This window comes from Schistocerca serialis, chromosome 3 (assembly GCF_023864345.2).
Source record: "Schistocerca serialis cubense isolate TAMUIC-IGC-003099 chromosome 3, iqSchSeri2.2, whole genome shotgun sequence".
Lineage (NCBI taxonomy): Eukaryota > Metazoa > Arthropoda > Insecta > Orthoptera > Acrididae > Schistocerca > Schistocerca serialis.
The window spans coordinates 165,602,120-165,624,937 of NC_064640.1; the positions used below are offsets into that span (position 1 = coordinate 165,602,120).

At 40.6% G+C, this 22,818-nt stretch overlaps 1 protein-coding gene across 1 annotated transcript in view; it reads right to left on the minus strand.

Annotated features, from left to right (window-relative positions):
• LOC126469882 (E3 ubiquitin-protein ligase HERC2) overlaps positions 1 to 22,818 on the minus strand; it is an 846,528-nt gene that overhangs the window by 452,044 nt on the left and 371,666 nt on the right. Inside the window, exons 35-36 of the mRNA XM_050097213.1 lie at positions 17,606 to 17,784; positions 6,773 to 6,971 (exon numbers count right to left, since the gene is read on the minus strand). Coding sequence (XP_049953170.1) covers positions 6,773 to 6,971; positions 17,606 to 17,784 — 378 coding nt within the window. The remainder of the gene's footprint in view (positions 1 to 6,772; positions 6,972 to 17,605; positions 17,785 to 22,818) is intronic.

Genomic DNA, 22,818 nt, shown 5'->3' on the forward strand with positions numbered 1-22,818 from the left:
GCTGTACATTCATCTGTCAAAAGCAGGTATAAGCAGATGCACAGGTCCATTCCGTAAGTTAGTTTGTCAGTATCAACCGTGCCTCAAAACAACGTCAGGCCTTATCTACACTGCTATCCAGAGGAGCCCAACTGGACATTATACTAGTTAAATTAGTCATCATTCACTGGATTCAGGACTAGACCAGTGTTAAAAGATTGATCAGTGCAACTGAACATTTAACTACATTGGCATGCATCAACTTCATACTCAAGTAATGTACAATTTATATTAATACATTATTGGAAATTGTTGCTAATCTGTATTCCAATCATTTATGCCATAGTGTGCCTAAACCTATTTGGATCTGTGACAAAGCCATATAGTTGCCACATGCAAGAACATTGCTGTGGTTAGGCTTCGCACCTACCCAGCCAGCAATCACCATTACATCCAAGGGAAGTAATTACGTAACCCATAGGGACCTGGCCCCACCCATGAACCATGGACCTTGCCGTTGGTGGGGAGGCTTGCGTGCCTCAGCGATACAGATAGCCATACCGTAGGTCCAACCACAACGGACGGGTATCTGTTGAGAGGCCAGACAAATGTGTGGTTCCTGAAGAGGGGCACCAGCCTTTTCAGTAGTTGCAGGGGGCAACAGTCTGGATGATTGACTGATCTGGCCTTGTAACACTAACCAAAACAGCCTTGCTGTGCTGGTACTGCGAACAGCTGAAAGCAAGGGGAAACTACAGCCATAATTTTACCCCAAGGGCATGCAGCTTTACTGTATGGTTAAATGATGATGGCATCCTCTTGGGTAAAACATTCCAGAGGTAAAATAGTCCCCCATTCGGATCTCCAGATGGGGACTACTCAAGAGGATGTCGTTACCAGGAGAAAGAAAACTGGCGTTCTATGGGTCAGAGCGTGGAATGTCGGATCCATTAATCGGGCAGGTAGGTTAGAAAATTTAAAAATGGAAATGGATAGGTTAAAGTTAGATATAGTGTGAATTAGTGAAGTTCGGTGGCATGAGGAACACGACTTCTAGTCAGGTGACTACAGGGTTATAAACACAAAATCAAATAGGGTTAATGCAGGAGTAGGTTTAATAATGAATAGGAAAATAGGAATGCGGGTAAGCTACTACGAACAGCATAGTGAACGCATTATTGTGGCCAAGACAGATACGAAGCCCACGACCACCACAATAGTACAATTTTATATGCCTACTAGCTCAGCAGATGACGAAGAAATTGAAGAAATGTATGATGCAATAAAAGAAATTATTCAGATAGTGAAGGGAGACCAAAATTTAATAGTCATGGGTGACTGGAATTCATCAGTGGGAAAAGGGAGAGAAGGAACATAGTAGGTGAATACGGATTGGGGGTAAGAAACGAAAGAGGAAGCCACCTGGTAGAATTTTGCACAGAGCACAACCTAATCATAGCTAACACTTGGTTCAAGAATCATAAAAGAAGATTGTATACATGGAAGAAGCCTGGAGATACTGACAGGTTTCAGATAGATTATATAATGGTAAGACAGAGATTTAGGAACCAGGTTTTAAATTGTAAGACATTTCCAGGGGCAGATGTGGACTCTGACCACAATCTATTGGTTATGAACTGTAGATTAAAACTGAAGAAACTGCAAAAAGGTGGGATTTTAAGGAGATGGGACGTGGATAAACTGACTAAACCAGAGGTTGTACAGCGTTTCAGGGAGAGCATAAGGGAACAAGTGACAGAAATGGGGGAAAGAAATACAGTAGAAGAACAATGGGTAGCTTTGAGGGATGAAGTGGTGAAGGCAGCAGAGGATCAAGTAGGTAAAAAGATGAGAACTAGTAGAAATCCTTGGGAAACAGAAGAGATACTGAATTTAATTGATGAAAGGAGAAAATACAAAAATGCAGTAAGTGAAGCAGGCAAAAAGGAATACAAACATCTCAAAAATGAGATCGACAGGAAGTGCAAAATGGCTAAGCAGGGATGGCTAGAGGACAAATGTAAGGATGTAGAGGCTTATCACACTAGGGGTAAGATAGATACTGCCTACAGGAAAATTAAAGAGACCTTTGGAGAAAAGAGAACCACTTGTATGAATATAAAGAGCACAGATGGAAACCCAGTTCTAAGCAAAGAAGGGAAAGCAGAAAGGTGGAAGGAGTATATAGAGGGTTTATACAAGGGCGATGTACTTGAAGACAATATTATGGAAATGGAAGAGGATGTAGATGAAGATGAAATGGGAGATATGATACTGCGTGAAGAGTTTGACAGTGCACTGACAGACCTGAGTCGAAGCAAAGCTCCAGGAGTAGACAACATTCCATTAGAACTACTGAAAGCCTTGGGAGAGCCAGTCCTGACAAAACTCTACCATCTGGTGAGCAAGATGTATGAGACAGGCGAAATACCCTCTGACTTCAAGAAGAATATAATAATTCCAATCCCAAAGAAAGCAGGTGTTGACAGATGTGAAAATTCCCGAACTATCAGTTTAATAAGTCACGGCTGCAAAATACTAACGCGAATTCTTTACAGACGAATGGAAAAACTAGTAGAAGCCGACCTTGGGGAAGATCAGTTTGGATTCCGTAGAAATATCGGAACACGTGAGGCAATACTGACCATACAACTTATCTTAGAAGCTATATTAAGGAAAGGCAAACCTACATTCCTAGCATTTGTAGACTTAGAGAAAGCTTTTGACAATGTTGACTGGAATACTCTCTTTCAAATTCTGAAGGTGGCAGGGGTAAAATTCAGGGAGCGAAAAGCTATTTACAATTTGTACAGAAACCAGACGGCAGTTATAAGAGTCGAGGGGCATGAAAGGGAAGCAGTGGTTGGGAAGGGAGTGAGACAGGGTTGTAGCCTCTCCCCAATGTTATTCAATCTCTATATTGAGCAAGTAGTGAAGGAAACAAAAAAAAAAATCCACGGAGAAGAAATAAAAACTTTGAGGTTCGCCGATGACATGGTAATCAAAGGACTTGGAAGAGCAGTTGAACGGAATGGATAGTGTCTTGAAAGGAGGATATAAGATGAACATCAACAAAAGCAAAACAAGCATAATGGAATGTGGTTGAATTAAATCGGGTGATGCTGAGGGAATTAGATTAGGAAATGAGAGACATAAAGTAGTAAAGGAGTTTTGTTATTCGGGGAGCAAAATAACTAATGATGGTCGAAGTAGAGAGGATATAAAATGTAGACTGGCAATGGCAAGGAAAGCATTTCTGAAGAAGAGAAGTTTGTTAACATCGAGTATAGGTTTAAGTGTCAGGAAGTCGTTTCTGAAAGTATTTGTATGGAGTGTAGCCATGTATGGAAGTGAAACATGGACGATAAATAGTTTGGACAAGAAGAGAATAGAAGCTTTTGAAATGTGGTGCTACAGAAGAATGCTGAAGATTAGATGGGTAGATCATATAACTAATGAGGAAGTATTGAATAGGATTGGGGAGAAGAGAAGTTTGTGGCACAACTTGAATAGAAGAAGGGATCGGTTGGTAGGACATGTTCTGAGGCATCAAGGGATCACCAATTTAGTATTGGAGGGCAGTGTGGAGGGTAAAAATCGTAGAGGGAGACCAAGAGATGAATACACTAAGCAGTCATAAGGATGTAGCTTGCAGTAAGTACTGGGAGATGAAGAAGCTTGCACAGGATAGAGTAGCATGGAGAGCTGCATCAAACCAGTCTCAGAACTGAAGACCACCACAACAACAACAACAGCAACAACAACAGAGGGACCTGATTATCCACACGTGTGTAAGTTGGCTATGATCTGCCAGCCACCAGACAGTATCCCATGTGCCAACAGAGGTCACTGGCCCCATATACCTATTCTCCTCCATGAGTCAAGTGACTGAAAATATTGCCTACAGTATCCTGGGATCCAGGCTGTATTTAGGCTGGTGCTCGAGTCAGGAAGAGCAGTCCACTTAGAGTGGGCTTCCTGGACCAAACACTGAGTGCAGTAGCATTCTATCAATCAGGAACTCACTTTCGAGCCATTACAATAATGACAGTCCATTTCACGTCAGTGATCAGTTAGTGGACTGTGTTTGGTTGATCATACTGGGACTTCGAAATGGAATTGTCCTCCTGAGACTTTAACTCGTACTGTGTCAAAACTTGTAAAATTTGGCTGTCACAGTGCAAAGTGTATTTACTAGTTAGTAATATTGCTAGCAGTGTTTTTCTTCCTAAAGGCCTTCAGCCTTTAGACACTACAAATGTTTATTTGTTCTTCCAAGAAATGATGTCTTTGTCAAGTGAGTAATTCTTATAATGTACTAAAACACAGGTCAGACAAGATATATTCTCTCTTATTAAATAGACTTTGTTCTACCATATATACATGAAAATTTCTTGCCTGCCAAACCAGATGGACACAAAAAAAGTCACCTCCATAACTGCAAGGAGTTCTCTTCCTGACATTTGACATGAAGTACATTTGGTGAATACAACAGCTGTAATTGTCTTTAAAAGGAACCACCTGAAGGGCATCCAAAAACTGCAAACCAGAGAAGGAAACATCAATGAAGTGTGCTATATGGTACTGGATAGTCAGTCATTAAAAGAAATGTAAAAACTAATCTTTCAACAACATCCGGATTGTTTAAAGAAGAATCCCACTCATTTGTGCATGTGCTGCTCCAGCACTTCATGCCTGAAGCAAAATGAAATCATAGCAGAAAGTGTAATCTTGTGGCCCTGCACCAAAAAAGACAAAGTCAAAAGGGGTTGTTCTATCCTACTGATTACCTTGAAAGGGAAAAAACAATTACTTGTGATTAATGTGGACATCTTCTGGACCAACTGCATTAAAATTACGGGTATCAGAAAGGTTTAAAATGTGTTTCTTGTAAATAAAATCATAGAAGTCTTCTCTGTCTTAGCAGCTGCAGTTTCTCACAAACTTACTGAATCCATTTTTTGATACAATGGAGTATGCAAGCCACTTTATAAGCATTTTCTTCCCATTGAGGTGGGAAGTTTACAATGGGACAGAAGCTCTAGGTTTGAACAAGTAGAAGGTGGTTCTGAGGACATTATGAAGTCCATACGATAATGTAGTGCATGCTAATATGACGACACTCGACACGGAACCAGATGTAGTGAGTTCGAATTTCAGTGCAAGAAGAATTTTTTATGACCTGCATATGGTCAGCATAAAGAGAGGACAGGTGGTAGTGTGAAGTTCCTGGTCACCAGAGTATATGTCAATGTCCTGGATTAAATGTCAAGCTCCTCTGCAGTATCTCATGAAGTGAAGACATGTGACACTGCTGATGTAACACACACATAATATGGTGTCTTCATGATCAGCAGCCCCATTTGTCCTATTCAAGACAAATGCGAGAACCATGTTTCATCTTTTCACTTTGCTTTCCTTCTACACTCACCCTTATGATGCAAAACACAAAATGGCACACAAACTCCACTGTGAATTTGCCCTTAAAAGTAATTAGAGATTTCTATGTTATTGTCAAATCTCTTTTATGACTGTGGGACTGAGTTTAAGGTAAACTTGAGTACTTTAATTGTTATAGAAGGTTTTGTAGAAAGGCTAAATCAATTATTTGAAATGTTTAACAATGGTGATATATGCTGCGTCTTCATGCCATGATTCGAGCACAGATAGTTATATGTGATGCAGAATAAAGTCACAAGTTTACACAAGTAGAAAGGACATTTTACACATGTAGATTATTTAAAAAATATTAATTGGGCCAACGATTTCACATTGCAGAATGTTCAAAATGTGCTTTCTGTAATAGAAGCACATGTCTTCTCCATGTCAGCAGCACATTTAACGTTCACTATTTCACATTCTATATATTACACAATTTTTTTCTACCAGCCAAATTATAGGATGAGTTGCAGGAAATTATCATGTTAAGATGGACTTATCAAATAATCCTTTCTTCACTTAAATTATTTCTAATGTTCTGGTCAACAGTATGGTATGAATTCTGTTGGGACCAAATGGGCTCTCGTACACCTCTCAAAGAGCTGTACATTGCAAGGATTCTCTCTTTGTTGACATGATCTTCTTACTCATTTCGGAGGGACCCGGCGTTCAACCAGACTTTTCCCACAACATGACTACTATTATGTAGTAACAGGTGCAGGTAGTTTGACAAACAAGGGTTTATTGTTCCAATTACAAATTAGTTTAACTTCAGATCGACAATAACTTGTTACAACCAATAATAAGAACAGAGTATAATTATGCTCCTGAGTCAATTTTGGTTCTGTGTTATCTCTAGGTCTCCATAGTTACCAAGTCTCATGAATTTAGAACTTTGCCATGGCATGCCACACTACTCAGCAGACTCTGAGCCCCTGAATGCTCTGGTGTCACCAGCAGGCATCTGAAGCCGCCGCCCCCCCCCCCCCCCCCTCCCCCAAACATTTCCAACATACACAATCACACCAATCCAAACAGCCTAATTTTCTCTTACGTATAACTATTATTACTTAAACCTAGTCATTTGCAATTCAGTTCTCAGCCTTATACATATTTCTATAAGCATAAACACGCAATCTCGCAATCTCAGTTCAGCAGTAAGAGTGCACATCACCAACTCCCAATTACCACTATGCATATTTGCACCCATATAATGTGCTTTAAAATTTGTGTACCATTGTTGTCTGAATGCAGCATCCAAACAGTTTTGTAAGGGTGAAACATTATGCATAGTTTCCTCAATCAGTACAAGCTTGACACACACGTAACAGATTCTCTACAAAAACACTCTCACCTGTTTTGCATGCATCTTCACTTGTTTCTGTATCACTTTCTGTATCAACTGGTGTTGGAGGGTCTGCTAATTTCAGGTCATATCTGCCTTCTTTTCCCATACGATAAGAATTAGTAGACCCATTATCCCATTGAACTCTAATCCACCCATCTTCCCCAAGTTCTCCTATCACTCGGCCTTCACCTGGAGGAGGACCATCCTGTAGAATAATTAAACAATAAACACTTTAATAAACACTCTGCAACACTGGTGAATATTAAAAACCCATTGCTGACACTGATATATGAGAAAATGACAATTCCTCATAATTTAATGATCATTTACATAGTATTTTAATGTAACTTTCTAGGATTTAATAAACTCTTTTGATGGATATCAGTCTAAAAAAATACAAATTTATCTCAGACTTTCTACAAAAACATCTGTATGCACTCAGAATGAATATAATGTGAACACTGTAATTTTTTACAGCAGTCATAATGCACTCTATACATCAATCTTCCAACAATGACATCCTGCAAATAAAATATATCTTCTCTAGTGCCATTCAGTAGACAATTCTCCTAAACTTTCCAGTTTTATCAGCATGCATTAATCTATAAATAAATAAACTAATTATGCAGTGACTAAAGGTCATTTATTCCTCAAATGCATAACAAACACACATAACACATACAATTTTATTTTCAGTCAGTTTTCTTGCTGGTAATAGGTATCTATCTCAATCTTAAGAAGAAGTGGACATGCTGATGGCACTAGGATGGAGGTCAACTGGGCCAAGGCGATGATATGACAAGAAATGTACAAATATTTGGTATAAAAGTATAGAATACAAAGCCTTGAAGGTAGACAGAGCCCCATCCAGATAGTTTGCAAAGAAAAAGCGATGTCTGTGAAAGCCAAGAATTCAGATTTATGTCCCACTCTAAAACACTGTTTACTGCGTCTTGAAATTCCTGAACAGTGCACACAGTGACAGTCCAGGACCTAGAAAGGTGACTTATAAATTTCAAGAGCGAATGTGAGCTAGTGTGCCAAGTTGGTCATACTCTGTATGACAACTCTCGTCGTATGAGCTGTCATTTGACAGAAGTGGGGGCGGTAGCGAGTCACGTGGTGGACACGCATGGCCGCCTACTGTGGCAATAGCTTTGTTCGTCTGCTAGATGTTGGCATCCTTTAAGTTCTGCTATTGGAGCAGCCGCCATGTATGACAAATTCTGATGTATAGCAAATGACAAAACTCACTTTGAAAGCAAGTGGTCACTTTTCACAATGCTGGAAAACCACTGGGGAGAAAAATGGTGGAAAGGGCTGCCATGACAGACTAGAGAAACTTGTTAAATTCTGAAAATCTGATATATTCTAATAAAATGTAAACCCAGTAAGATACTGGAAAGCCAGTACCACAGAAAAAAGGGAAAATTATGGAGAGTATGAGGGTATAAGTGCGCCCTCAGTGCAATGAATGGTTTTCAAGTTATTCTATGTTAAACAACTTATAAACTGTACGAACTTTAAAAAATTGTAAGTTGGTGACAACTACACCAATTTTCATAAATGAAGTGCCAATGGATAGGTCTTATAGAGATCTATCAGAGAATTAAACCAAAATTGTGATAAACATTAAAAATTTTTACCTGTAGGCCATAATGTGTATCCTGTTCTGAAAAATCAGCAAATTTAGCCAAAAGATTAATTTATGTCATACAAGTAGCAGCAGCACTATAGAATAATAATAGTTAGAAAAGTAGAAATAGGTTCTTGATTAGTTGTTTATATTCACTAACAATATTATCACCAAAAGTAATGTTTTCATGTTAAAGCATAATTTACGTGAAAACCAATGAGCGTACTAAAACTCTAATTTTGGCATTGAAAAGCTGATAAAATTTGGAAGTGATTTCATATATAATACTTGTATATATCAACAGATTTATATGTTTACATGCTCAGAAAGCAAATATACTTGATTTGGCTCATGTGACCTATGAGAGAATATGAATACCCGGCCGCCATCTTGGCTTGAGCAGGCTGATTGAGGCAGTATTCACAAGCAGTCTCTGTGTCAGTTTGAAGGGCAGTGAGTCGGTCGCTTTGTGAAAGAATTGAGCTTTTTCTAAGAGTCTAGTTGTGGACTTAGAAAATTTTTGTGTGTGTTGCCAGTGAACACTTGGAAATATTGTTGAATTTTGGACTTAGAAAATTTTCACACAGTTGCTAGTGAACATTTAGTAATATTTTCGAGCTAGGGACTTAAGAGTATTTTTCTGTCAAGTCTGCAATTTTACCAGAGATTTAGAGTGTGGATTCGGACTTGTGATTTTTACCAGTTAGTATCTGAGACCTTTAACTTGACTCTGAAGCAAGGTGGACTTAGGATTTTTCGAGGTTTTGGAGTGAGTGAGGACCTAGCTGAGATACTGCCTGGTTATTTACATTCTTGCTTAGGATACACAGCCATCCTTGGAAGTTTATTAAACATGTTGCTATGGGTCACAAGGAAAATAAATCTAAAAAGTTTGTGAAACTCAAACCTCTGTGAGTTGTGAACTTAATTACACAAATCCCAGCCTTCATTTTTGAATGGAAATTGCAATTTTCTACTGAATAATTTGGGAAAATGTGATGAGTGAATGGTTACTCCCTAGAAGTTAATGCAGTGGACAGTCAGAACACTCCAATGTAGAAAGAAAGATTAACTCTGGAAATGAAGTCATTCCCAGTAGTAGTCTTTGTTCTGGGAATATTCAACCACCAATGTGAGTAGGAGAGTATCTGCAGGGCTTGAAAAGCAAGAGCAAGATACTGACAGAACTGAAGCTGTGGATGTAGGACTAGTAAGCTCCGTGAGCAAGATCACTTCACACAACAAGTAAGAACCCAGGTCCAGTTACATTCTGGCATGCAGTTTTAATCTGCTGTCACACAATTTGTTAAAGTACATCCTCAAATTATTGACAGTGATCAAGAAACATGAGTCCAAGACAACCCACATTAGACTTTTCTCACATGAATTTGATTGCTGACTCCTTGGGTTATCTGACAATGTGTCTGAAAAGCCATCTGTGCTCCACGCCGAACAGCAGACCAGCAATATCAATTGATTTTACTCATGTCACGAATTACAACCAACTGAAGGTTGGCTTCACCAGCGGAAAAATCATCATGGTGTTTGGCAAGTGGCTATTTCAGGTGAAAGCTTTTGCTGATGATGTTGCAGGTAGGGAGTTAACTTAAAAAAAAAAGGGTCAGAAAAGAAACTGGTACCTGACTACAACAATGATGAGACTGGGCTAAACTATAAAAAGCTCCCTCAAAAAAGCCTTGCCTCAAAGAGTGAAACAGCAACAGGCATGGCACTAGCAAAGGACAATCTGACCACTGGAACATGCAGGAATGCAAGTGGTGACCATAAACCAATGTTTGTAATTAGCAAATCTAAGAAACCAAGAGCCTTCATAAACATACATTTTCAGCAGTTAAAGGTTTATTACAAAGCTCAAGCAAGTGCTTGGATGAATGGTCATTCTTTAACGAATGGTTTTGATGCATTTGTTCTGACTGTTAAAAAATACTCGAAATCCAAGAACCTACCAACCTGTGAACTTATATTGCTACACAACAGCCAAGCCCACCCCACTAAGTCTGAACTTCAAGAAGGTGACATAAAACTATGTTTTTGCTGCCACTACCCCCCCTCCCCGCCATCCCCCCATCCAAACCACCACACCACACCAGACTTCAATAACCTAACCAATGGGTCAGGGTGTTACTGACTGGATAAAAGGACATTATAGAAGGATGTACGTCAACACTTTGTTAGGGTAAACATAGGAGGGTGTGATGCTTTTTAAGCAATGAAAAGGTTCACCATAAAAGATGCAATTTACACAGTTGCTCAAGCCTGGGAAGAATTTAAGAACACCACTCCACAAAAATCATGGAAGAAGGTTTCTTCTAGCCTAAACCAAGAACAAGAACTTCCAGAAACTAATGAGTCAGACATTGCAGATTTGGTCACTGCTTTGCTAACTCTTCGGAATGATATCCAGCCTGCGGGTGTAGAAGAACGGCTAACAGAAGTTGGTGTTGATGCTGTTACCAAAGAAGAACTTGAAGATGATTGTTTTGTTGGTCTTGTTTTGCAACAGTATACTTTTGAGTGAGAAGAGTTAGATGATGAGGAAAAGAAAGAAAACAAAAAGATCAGGCACTCTGCAGCAAAGCATGTGTTCAAGTCTGCTCTCAAATATGTGGAACAACAGGCAACCACTACAGCTATGAGCATATTGTGGGCAAGGAAGAGGCATGATGCAGCAGAAAAGTCAAAGTTTAAGAAAGTAAAACAGAAAATATTTTACACTTTTTTAAATATATTTTCAGGGTTTAAAATGTTCTCTTTCCTTTCTCTTTATTAAATATGTAATTTTTTGCTTCTTTTTCATTTTTACATCATTCTGAGCTCAGTAAATAACTTGTTTCATTCTCCACCAATTATCTGAGGTTTTTATCATTTTGACCATCCCCTGGTCCCAGAAGTAGTGGTTAATGGAGATAACATCAACGATTCTTGAAAAAAAGGGTATGAATTTTATTCCAGTATTTCTCTTTTTTTAATTTTTATCCAAGCGATGATATTTCAGTAAAATAACATAAAAGAATGCAGAAACCAATGACAGACAATGTAGAGTTCTGAGATGGGGTGATACAAACAATGTGATAGGGACAAACATGCTTCCCACAAGCAGGCAGAGATACATTTGAAGCAGCTATAGAGATACTCATAGTAACAAGTATACTGTGTAACAGTCACAGTTTGGCTGAAAAATTATATTTTAAAAGTAACTATAAGCACACAAGACCAAAAATTAGTCACTTTCAAGAGCATCTGCAATTTTTTTTTTTTTTTTTTCTTTCAGGTATGTCAAGTCCAACTGAAGCTACACACTGATGAGTAGATCCTGTAGATTTACCAAATTACAGAGATGCCAATTGTTATGTTACATACACTGTTCCAAACAGTGCCAGAGTTTTCTACGAGATTAAGACCGGGTGACTCGGCAGTCAAGTTGCAATAGGGTGCCCAAGCATTCGTCAGACTGAGAATGGGTCCACACAACCCTGTGTATGTGTCTGCTGTCATATTGGACAATGGGAGTCCCCACAACATTCTCAGCATGAAGATGTAGAAGAGGAGATGCTGAAACAAACACCCTGGCTCATGTTCATGGTAATCTGAATGAGCCGACCCTAGTCGCAGAACAAAAAATGCCCCCCAAAACATCACAGAACCATCTCTGACCTGAACTACAGGGTGTCCGAAAAGTCTTTCTCTGATTACATAAATTGATAACTCAGGCTAGAAGCAAGATACAAATATGAAACTTGTGTCAAATTGTTTACAACTATCAAAGTTTTTTTTCTGTTTTAGGTTCGCAGTACGTACGTAGTGGATGAGGTGCAGTGCCCAAGAAGCCATGTTAACTAATCAGGAGAAGGCACAGTGTGTCCTGTGGTACCATGAGACACAATCACCAACCACAGTGCAGAGACAATTCCAGACAACATTTGGAAGGAATCCACCTGATGTCAAGAGCATTAAAGCCTGGTATGAGAAGTTCAAGAACACAGAATCGGTTGCTGACCTTCTGAGGTCTGGTCGACCAAGAACCTCAGCAGACAGGGTGGAAGCTGTAAGGCAGTCTTTTCTGCGAAGTCCGAAGAAATCTGTGCACAGATCCTCACGTGAATTACAGATGCCAAAAAGCTCTCTCCATAACATTTTACACAAACGTTTATTGTTTTGTGCATACAAAGTGCAAATTGTTCACGCCTTGTTGCCCAATGACAGTACACATTGATATGACTTTGCGGTCGAAATGCTATCACGTATTGAGGACAATGATGGTTATCTCAGACGAATTGCCTTTTCCGGCGAAGCGACCTTTTTTGTCAGTGGAGTAGTGAATCACCATAATGTGCACATTTGGGGTTCACAACACCCTGGCGAGGTCTTGGAGTGCACCAGAGGCAGTCCAAAGGTGAATGTTTGGTGCGCGCTATTGCACGATTGAATTATCGGGTCATTCTCCTTCGCTGAGGCTACCATCACATCTGCTGTGTATCTGGACATGTTGCAGCTGTATGCTGTTCCTCAGCTGCTTCAGTATCACCCCGATGTCTTGTTTCAGCAAGACGGTGCACCGCCTCATTGGGGTTTGGACGTCCGTGGCTATCTCTATATGACCTTTCCTGGGCGATGGATTGTTCGTGATGGGCAAACAGTTTGGCCTCCACGCTCTCCTGACATAACCCCATTAGACTTCTTTTTATGGGGTTATGTCAAGGACAAGGTCTACCGAACACGTGTACCAGATCTTGAAACCCTGCGGCAACGGGTGACCACAGTCGTTGAATCGATCCCTCCAGTGATGTTGGCTAATGTGTGGACAGAAATTGAATATCACCTAGATGTGCTACATGCTACCAAGGGTGCTCATGTGGAAGTTTACTGATGTGTGAAAAAAACTTTGATAGTTTGTAAACAATTAGACATCAGTTTCATATTTGTATCTTACTTCTAGCCTGAGTTATCAATTTATGTAATCAGGGAAAGACTTTTCGGACACCCCGTATATCCCAACTCGCTGCTAGTTAAAATGCCTCATTATGCCATCAGTGCACTCAGTGCCTCACATGATTTGAAAAGAATCAAAATTGTGAGCTGATGGACCATACTGCTTGCCTAGAGTCAGCTGCTGGTCAGTTTCAGGGTTGTTTGGCCCATTGTGGACATGCAGCATTATCTGACAATGAGAGCAATGGTCTTTTGTGAGATACCCAACTCCCAATGTTCATCACATGTGGCTCCTTTTGCAAATTTCACTCAGCAGCTCACTGAAATGGGTCTTCTGTCACTGACAGCGGCAGTTGTTGTCTACGCTCTTGTTGGTAAGGATCCCCTTCAGACAAGTGTTCCTAAATCACGTTATTTGGCTGCATGTGGGACATTATTTCTTATAGAAATGTTTGGCAGTCAGCATTCGCACACCAACAAATCAGGCAACTTCATTCAAGTATGGTCACAGTCAAGCTCAAACACGATAGCTCCTTCCTATCATTCTGTCACGTCCTCACATCCACCCAACTTACTGTGCCGGTTCCGTACAACCAACCAGCACTTATGTATCACTTCACTACCATGACTTACGTCAGCCGTTAAAGGTCACATGACCACATCGTACCAGCTCTACGCCATCAACAGTGCTCCAAAGAGACTAGTGTGCTCTTTTAAGGAAGTGACTAATATTTTGTCCAGTGGTATAAAAAAAACCTCTATATGATAAAATCTACTGATTATGAGATATTTAAGCTGTGAAGGTGGAATAGAACAGTTAATGATGGAATAGAACCAAAGCTGTGATACAGTTAAAGCTTAGTTACCAAAAGAGAAAAAGTTACTAAAAGAGAAAAACATTCAGTAAGTCAATATTAAAGACAAGGAAGAAATATGAAATTAACAGGTAGAGTCAAACTATAACAAGTTTAGGAGGAGGTGATAAATACAATATCCATGCCAACAGATCACTATTCATTTCAGAAGAGAGATAAACATGTGGAAGTAAACAGTGGCCAATGGGGACAGTCTTTACCAAAGACAACTATGGCAAACATTAACAAAATCTTGTGAAAGACAACTGGAAGAGGTCCTGAATTGCCAATCTAAAAACAGAAGTATACAGAATACTGACCCTAAGTATGTACTAATATGGGTTTCAATCATAGTTTCAGTGCAACACACATCATCTGTGTAATGACATGACTCAGTGCACAGTAAAAAGCATAATTCTGCTTATAGGCAGACTTTGTGTGCATCATGATTGGGTGGGACAACTGGAGAGAATGAGAAAATTGACACCATCAGGATACAGGAATATGTTCATAGAATGAGTACGCAATGAGAGACACCTATCAGTCCCAACAGTGAGCTTCATTGAATCACAGTGTTTCACCTGTATATGCTGTAACACAATTATTGTTGGATACTTTAAAAAAAAGAAGTGTCATGGTGCAATAAAAATACTGGCCTTTCAACTACTATTGCTGGCAGCATTCATCAGGGTGAATACTTGTGATTTACATTTTATTGTTTTATGTACAGGATGTAACAGAATATGTTTTAAAAATTAGAGTGATTGTAGATGATAAAATTTGGAACATTTTGGTATGGGGAACCTACATCTGGAAATGTGAAATAAAGTTTCTACAGCCACTACTCTAAAGTTGAAGCCACTGATTCAGTTTACAGTATTTGATTGTAGTCTACCATTTTGCCAATAAAAGTTTTCCAAACTAAAGTATTCTGGTGTTTCATTTCACCTGCCAAGTGCTGTAGAGACTTTATTTCACATTTATGCTACAGCTGGTCTGAATTTCATCCCCTGCAATCCCGCAATTTTTTGAAACATTATTATGTTTAACCATGTGCTCTATTGGATCTCTATCACTCTAGCTGAAAATGACTGGGCACTCTGTGATACAGTGTGCATTGAAATGGGTCTTCTGTCACTGACAGTAGCAGTTGTTGTCTACGTTCTTGTTGGTAAGGATCAGTGGCCAGGGTTATGATATGCTTATTGCTAATAATATTTCAGTCAAATGGAAGCTGAACACCCACCACAATAAGTGTATGGAATGGCTCCATTCAAAAGTAATCATGATAAGTGTTAACACATTTTTCCCACTAGGACATGAGACAATCAATTTCTGTTTTATAGACACGGTCGACTGCTGACAGATCCACAACCACACCAACTCTTGCACCTCCTTATCTGACTGAAATCAACTTCCATGTGTGTCTTTCTCAGGTCAGCAAATATTTTAAAATCACATGTTGAAATATCTATGCCATACAAAGAATGTTGCCGTGTTTCCCAACCCAATTGCTGAAGTGTAGCTTTCATCTGATTGGCAGCATGGGAGTGGGTGTCATTGTTCAACAGTATAATTCCAACCCACAGCATTCTGACATTCCACATCTCCCCCACCAAAGAATTCCAATGCTGTTCACACAAGTTCCAGTAAAGGGTGCCCTATTTCGACTGCAGGGGTCCTCTGCTTTTCGAGTTCCTTGAGTGTGGAACAACAAACAATGCACAGTGCTTTGCAGAAACTGCGCTGCTCCATTAAGTCAAAATGCCAAGGAATTCTGTCAGATGGAGTTACCCCATTGCATGATAATGCCTGCCCCCACACTGACAATCAGACAAAGGCTATGCTTCAGCAATTTGATTCAGAAACACTGCAACGTCCTCTGTACAGCCTGGATGTTTCACCATGTGAGTTTCACATCCTTGGCGACAGGATAAAGACATGCGTGGACATCAGTTTCAATCGGATGAGGAAGAGCTAGAGTGGGTGCAGTTGTGGATCTGTCAGCAGTTGACCACATTCTACAAAACAGGAATTGATTGTCTCATGTCCCAGTGGAATAAATGTCTTAATGCATACAGTGATTACTTTTGAATGGAACCATTCCATGGTCCCATTGTGGTGGGTGTTCAGTTTTCATTTGACGGCACCTTGTTATAGAGTATAAAAACTTATGTATACAAAATTTTAGAGCGTTTAGAGGAGATGAAAAAAAAAACACTTTTTTATGTGAAAAAATGTCTAAGGAGCATCATTTCCCCACTAGAGGTCCACGAAGGTTTCAACACTAGTGATGTTCATAGACAGTATCCAAACTTCCATGTGCGCACGCACCCACTCACGCGCACACGCACACACACACGAGCGCGTGCACACACACACACACACACACACACACACACACACACACACACTCTCTCTCTCTCTCTCTCTCTCTCTCTCTCTCTCTCTCTCTCTCTCTCTCTCTCCAGACGAGCTATGTGCCAGTTTGGCCAAAGCTGCAACAATTATTCATGATCACATGGCTGTTTAGAGTATGTTTGATAATCATTAGCATGCAGATGCCAATTGTGCATTAATGTAAGCAGATGACATTTTCAGCAACATCCCTAAAACAACAGTCATCACGTGGCAGTTTGAACAAAATCTCTGAACATCACTAGCATCAAAACCTTCATGCACCTCCAGCATCAAAATTGTGCACCTGTGGCATTTTTGTCTCCTGCAAACGCACTAAAATTTTGTATACAAAGTTCTTTTACACCCATTATACTAGCTGGTGGTGGCTGAGATTTGTCAGCGCTTCCTCTCTGAATTTTCTCTAAGTGGTAAGTAGGTAAAATGTATGGACTTTCCACACTTTCCTCCATGTTCTGCCATCATCAGTTTAGTATGCTCAACAAGCTGTATTATATTGCTTGTGCTCTGCAACGCATGTGTTGATATGGTGTCCCATCTTGTCACTACAGACCAATCTACAATCACAGGTAAGCCTGTGGACTCCTGGTGTGTGAAGCCTATTTATGCAGTCTTCAGTGGAACCCATGAAGTCTCTTATTTATTTGTTCCTACAGAATATTATTTATTTCCTCTTGGTGTATAAATCTTGTCCATCTTGTCACTAATGCCTGATACATATAGTACCTGGGCAATTTGCCTCAGCTGTTTTTCCTGGGTCCTCTTGACCTTGTCCCTTGTTGCCATAACCACAAACCATAAGTAGTCACCCTGATAAAGGCTGTCAGCAATTGTAGCTGAAATGTCAGGAGTTTATCACATCTTGATGTGGTCACACATCCAGAAGGATTTTACTGAAATGAGCTCTGGCTGTAAAAGCCTACATACACATATTGTTGAAGATGTACAATTGTATGAACATTTAATTATTAACAGTTATACCTGGTCACCCCATTTCCAATCAACTCCTCTAACCACTCTGGTTCCAACTTTCATCATACTAGCTAATTCTGGCCCACTAAGGACCACAGATGGAGCAGATGACTTCTGCACATCATCTTCAAAAACAGCACAAACATCTCTCCCTCTTTCTTCTGTGTAACTTTTGAGAACTTCTGGGCCTATAAAGGAAAACAATATGCACTTAAGACTACAAAAAGAATTAACACCATGTTTTTCCCTTTTTGTATTTTAAATGATTTAAGTTTCTAGGGCACTGACAGCATAGGTCATACATAATAACGACAACAAGTACTACTTCATTAATCATTTGTCAGTTTATAATAAATGAATATACTGGCTATCCCTCTTAAGAGTTGTCAGGCATGCTTTCTCTGGTGTTTAGGCAGATATTTGCAATTCCATTTTTGCGACATTTAGCTGGTGTCATCCCAGACAAATTCTGCTTATCACCTCCTCCTCCTCCTGATGCCCAGTATCAATGGAAAGTGTTGGTTTGTTCCCTTAACAAACAAAATTATTCTTAAAGTGGATTTTTTTGTGCCCTTTTGATAGAGCTGTTCCAAATTAGTTAAGTGCAATATTTGTTTTATGGATATGTACTGACAGGGACAGGGTGGCACTGTTGCTGTTGGAGTACTGGTTACTTTTTGTTTCACTGTCCTTGTGAATATATATACATAAAACAAATATCACATTGGACTAATATGGGACCACTTTATCAAATGAGCTAATAAAATTCAGCTTTAAAAATAATTTTGTTCATAATGGGAAGCAAACCCACACTTTCCTTCAACAATGGGTGTCGAATGAAAGATGTGATGAACGATATTTGTTTGGGCAGACTCCAGCTACACACTGCAAAAACTAAACTGAAAATATCAACAAAACACCGGAAAAAAAGATGCCTGAAACTCTTAGGAGGGATATCCCGTATGTATTTAGATACATTTTACAACATACAGTGATATAGTTAGCCATGTTTACTTAGTAGTTTGCTTTATGAGAGGCTTGGTTTGAACACACAAAACATTTCAGCTTATCAACTATAACTTATTTTAGACTATCTATTTAAGAAGTGAATAAAAAAAAAAACTTAATTTTCAAGTACCCTCTGCCACACACTGCAAGGTGGCTTGTGGTGTATAGACATAGAGGTAGAATTTTAAGTGATTGTATTAACTAACATACATATCTGAAGCCAATATAAAAATTTTCTTTATTCCTACTCATCTGATGCATAATGTGGATTGGCAATCAATATTCTTTTTAGGTTGGCTTTAAATTTTGCAGTAGGGAGACATGTGAATGAACTTGGCAACACATTGGTGGGCAAGCCTCACTTCTGCATGCAGTGGGTTTCTTTCAATCAGTGCAATTCTGTGGTTTATGAGATGAACTGCTATTTTTTCCTACTATTGCGGTTGTGTACATCAAAGTTCACATTTTGTTTAAGTGTTTGTGTCACCATGATCGATTTAAAGATACACATTATTTGTAATGGTTAATATTCCAGCTTTAGGAAATACATCACGACATGAGTCTCTTGATTTTATGCCACAAATTATTCTAACAGCTTTCTTCTGCAACTTTAATAGCATGTAAAGGTTTGCTTGTGTTATGGAGCCCATAGTTTATACTGGAGGAGGAGATTAGCATTTAATGTCCTGTCGACAATGAGGTCATTAGAGGTGGAGCAGAAGCTCGGATTACGGAAGGATGGGAAGGAAATCAGCAGTGCAGTTTCAAAGGAACCATCCCAGCATTTGCCTGAAGTGATTTAGGGAAATTACAAGAAACCTAAATGTGGATGGCCTGATGCGGGTTTCAACCATCATCCTCCTGAATGAGAGTCCAGTATGCTAGCCACTGTGCCACCTCACTCAGTTTATAGTGGAGGAGACCAATGCATGATAAGTCGTCCTTAGCACATGGGTATCAATGTGCTACTTACAGTAGTAAGTGTTCTTATTGAAAATTTTCAAACACCAATGTTTTCTTTGTGCTGATGCTGAGGTGACTTTTACTGAAGGACTGAACAATTTTATTTGCAACACAGCACAATTAAAAAACCAATCATAGGGACAGCAAACAAATCATCACACTAATATCAACATCATATCAACATCTAACCTTGGTAACAGACTCAAGAGAATCCACAAGATTCTTCAAGTACTTCATACTCAACTGAAGTCAGCATTGCTTTAACACTTTGTTCTCTTGCTTGATATCTGTCTCATTTACCAAGTGATTTGAATAGTTGCACAATGTATAAATAATAACAAAACTGTAACAGTCTCGACGTCTTCCAATTGTAATAGTGTCGGCAGCTTGGTATATTGGACGGATGCTAGGCACCACCAGGGAATCAATCTGCAAATACTTATTGCTCTTTACGAATGCATCTTGCTACAACCCGGTACAGAATTGTGTTGACTTGGCTGGGGAATTTAGCTGACTCGGGGTCTTGTTGACACTCAGGACTGCTGTCAGAGCACGGCGTCGACCGTCCATGGACTTCATGATTCAGCCTCCTCCCCTGCCAGCAGCATTTCTTCATGCTACGCAGTTTTTTTTTATGGATTTAGGGCCCAAAACTGCTACGGTCATTAGCGCCCGGTCTGTGACTTAGGAAAAGGTAAAAAAACGAAATTGCAAACCAGCAGCAATGGGAACGAACCTCAAAAAATTGGAGAAACTAAAAACAGAAGGAAAGCTTAAAAAACCACTATAAAAGGGGGTTGGTTGTCCCCAAAAAGAGCTTCAAATGACTGACGTTATCTCACTGGCACTAATAAACTCGAGAACGCGATCGGATGAGCGCGTGTCATCTGCTAAAATGGAAGATATATCAGGCGACAGCTGTAGACGGGCGCGTAACGGAGTAAAATAGGGGCACTCAAGTAAAAGGTGTCTTACCATCCACAGCTGAGAGCAGCGGGGACAGAGTGGGGGAGGATCGCCACTTAAAAGATGTCAATGGCTAAAAAGACAGTGCCCTATCCAGAGTCTAGTTAAAATTACCTCCTACCGACGACGCGTTCGGGAGGAAGAGGTCCGAGCACAGGGAAGAGCTTTCACGTACCGCAATTTATTATTGGGAAGTGTCGACCAATGTGCGTGCCATAAAAGAGAAACACGACGACATAAAACACTCCGTAGATCGGTGAAGGAAATCCTGCGAATAGCTGACTGAAGAAGAGAGACTGCAGCCTTGGCCGCTATATCGGCCGCCTCATTCACAGAAACTAACGTGTCCTGGGATCCAGAGGAATGCCAAAGAGACGCCCTCCAAGTGGAGAAAGTGGAGGCAGTCCTGAATCCGGTGGACCCGAGGGTGGACAGGGTAGAGAGCTTGGAGACTGAGGAGAGAGCTGAGAGAATCTGAACAGATAACATACTGTATCCACTGATGGCGACGGATGTGTTGGACAGCCTGGAGAACAGCGTAAAGCTCCGCAGTATAAACCGAACACTGGTCGGGAAGCTGAAATTGATTTGGGGTGTCGCCAACAATATAGGCACTCCCTACACCAAACGATGTTTTTGAGCCATCAGTGTAAATAAATGTGGCTTCCTTCATTTGTGCACATAGAGCAGCAAATGCCCGACGATATACAAGTGAAGGGGTACCATCCATGGGAAACTGACAAAGGTCACGGAGCAGGCAGGTGCGGGGATGGAGCCAAGGCGGTGCTGTACCCCAAGTTGTCAAGAAAGTTTTAGGAAAGCGGAAGGAAAGAGAATGGAGCAGTTGACGGAAGCGGATTCCCGGCGGTAGTAGGGAGGAAGGGCGGCCTGCATACCCTAAATCCAAGGAGGTGTCAAAAAAAATGTCATGGGCCAGATTTGCAAATATGGAAGACAGACTCAGAAGGACAGCTTGCTGATTGGACAGCGGAGGTTCAGCAGTCTCAGCATAAAGGCTTTCCACAGGGCTGGTGTAAAAAGCTCCAGACACTAAACGTAATCCACGGCGGTGGATACAGTCGAGACGCCGAACAATAGACGGCCAAACAGAGGAGTAAACTATGCTTCCATAGTCCAATTTCGAGCACACTAAGGCGTGATAGAGGCGGAGAAGGACCACTCGGTTCGCTCCCCAGGAGGTACCATTCACGACACGGAGGGTGTTGAGGGATCGCAGACAGCGAGCCGAAACATAGGAAACGTGGGAGGACCAGCACAGTTTTCTGTCAAACATAAGACCCAAGAATTTAGGGACGTCCAAAAACGGAAGGTTGTCAGGTCCTAGATGTAAGGAAGATGGAAGAAACTCCATACGACACCAAAAATTAACACAAACGGTCTTACTGGGAGAAAAGCGGAAGCCTGTTTCGACGCTCCAACAGTGGAGGCGATAGAGACATCCTTGAAGACGTCGTTCCAGAAGGCTGGTCCGTTGAGAGCTGTAGTAGATCATAAAATCATCCACGAAGAGGGAGCCTGAGACATCAGGAAGGAGAAAATCCATAATTGGATTTATGGCAATGGCAAACAGACAACACTTAGCACGGAGCCCTGGGGTACCCCGTTTTCTTGGGAGAAAGTACGGGAGAGAGTAGTGTTCATCCGCACTCCTAATGTGCACTCTGCCATAAATTCGCAAAGAAAAAGGGGCAGCCGACCTCTAAAGCCCCAAGAGAACAGTGTGCGGAGGATGCCTGTCCTCCAACAGGTATCGTATGCTCCCTCCAGATCAAAAAATATTGTTACTGTTTGGCGTTTCCGGAGAAAATTGTTCATGATATAAGTGGAAAGAGCAACAAGACGGTCAACTGCAGAATGATGCTTTCGGAAACCGCATTTGGCAGGTGTTAAAAGACTGCGGGACTCCAGCCACCAAGCTAAATGGCAATTCACCATATGCTCCAAAACCTTACATACACTACTCATGAGAGAAATGGGGCGATAGCTAGAGGGGAGATGTTTGTCCATTCCAGGTTTCGGAACAGGAACGCCATCGTCTGGGAAAAGTACTGTTGGTCCAAATTCGATTATAAAGGCGAAGGAGGTAACGCAGACTATGGTACGATAAATGCAGCAACATTCAGATGTGGATACCATCCGGTCCTGGGGCAGAGGAGCGAGAAGAAGGGAGTGCATGTTGGAATTCCCGCATGGAGAAAACAGTATTATAGCTTTCGTGATTTTGAGAGGAGAAACCAAGAGGTTGCACTTCCGCTGCATGTTTC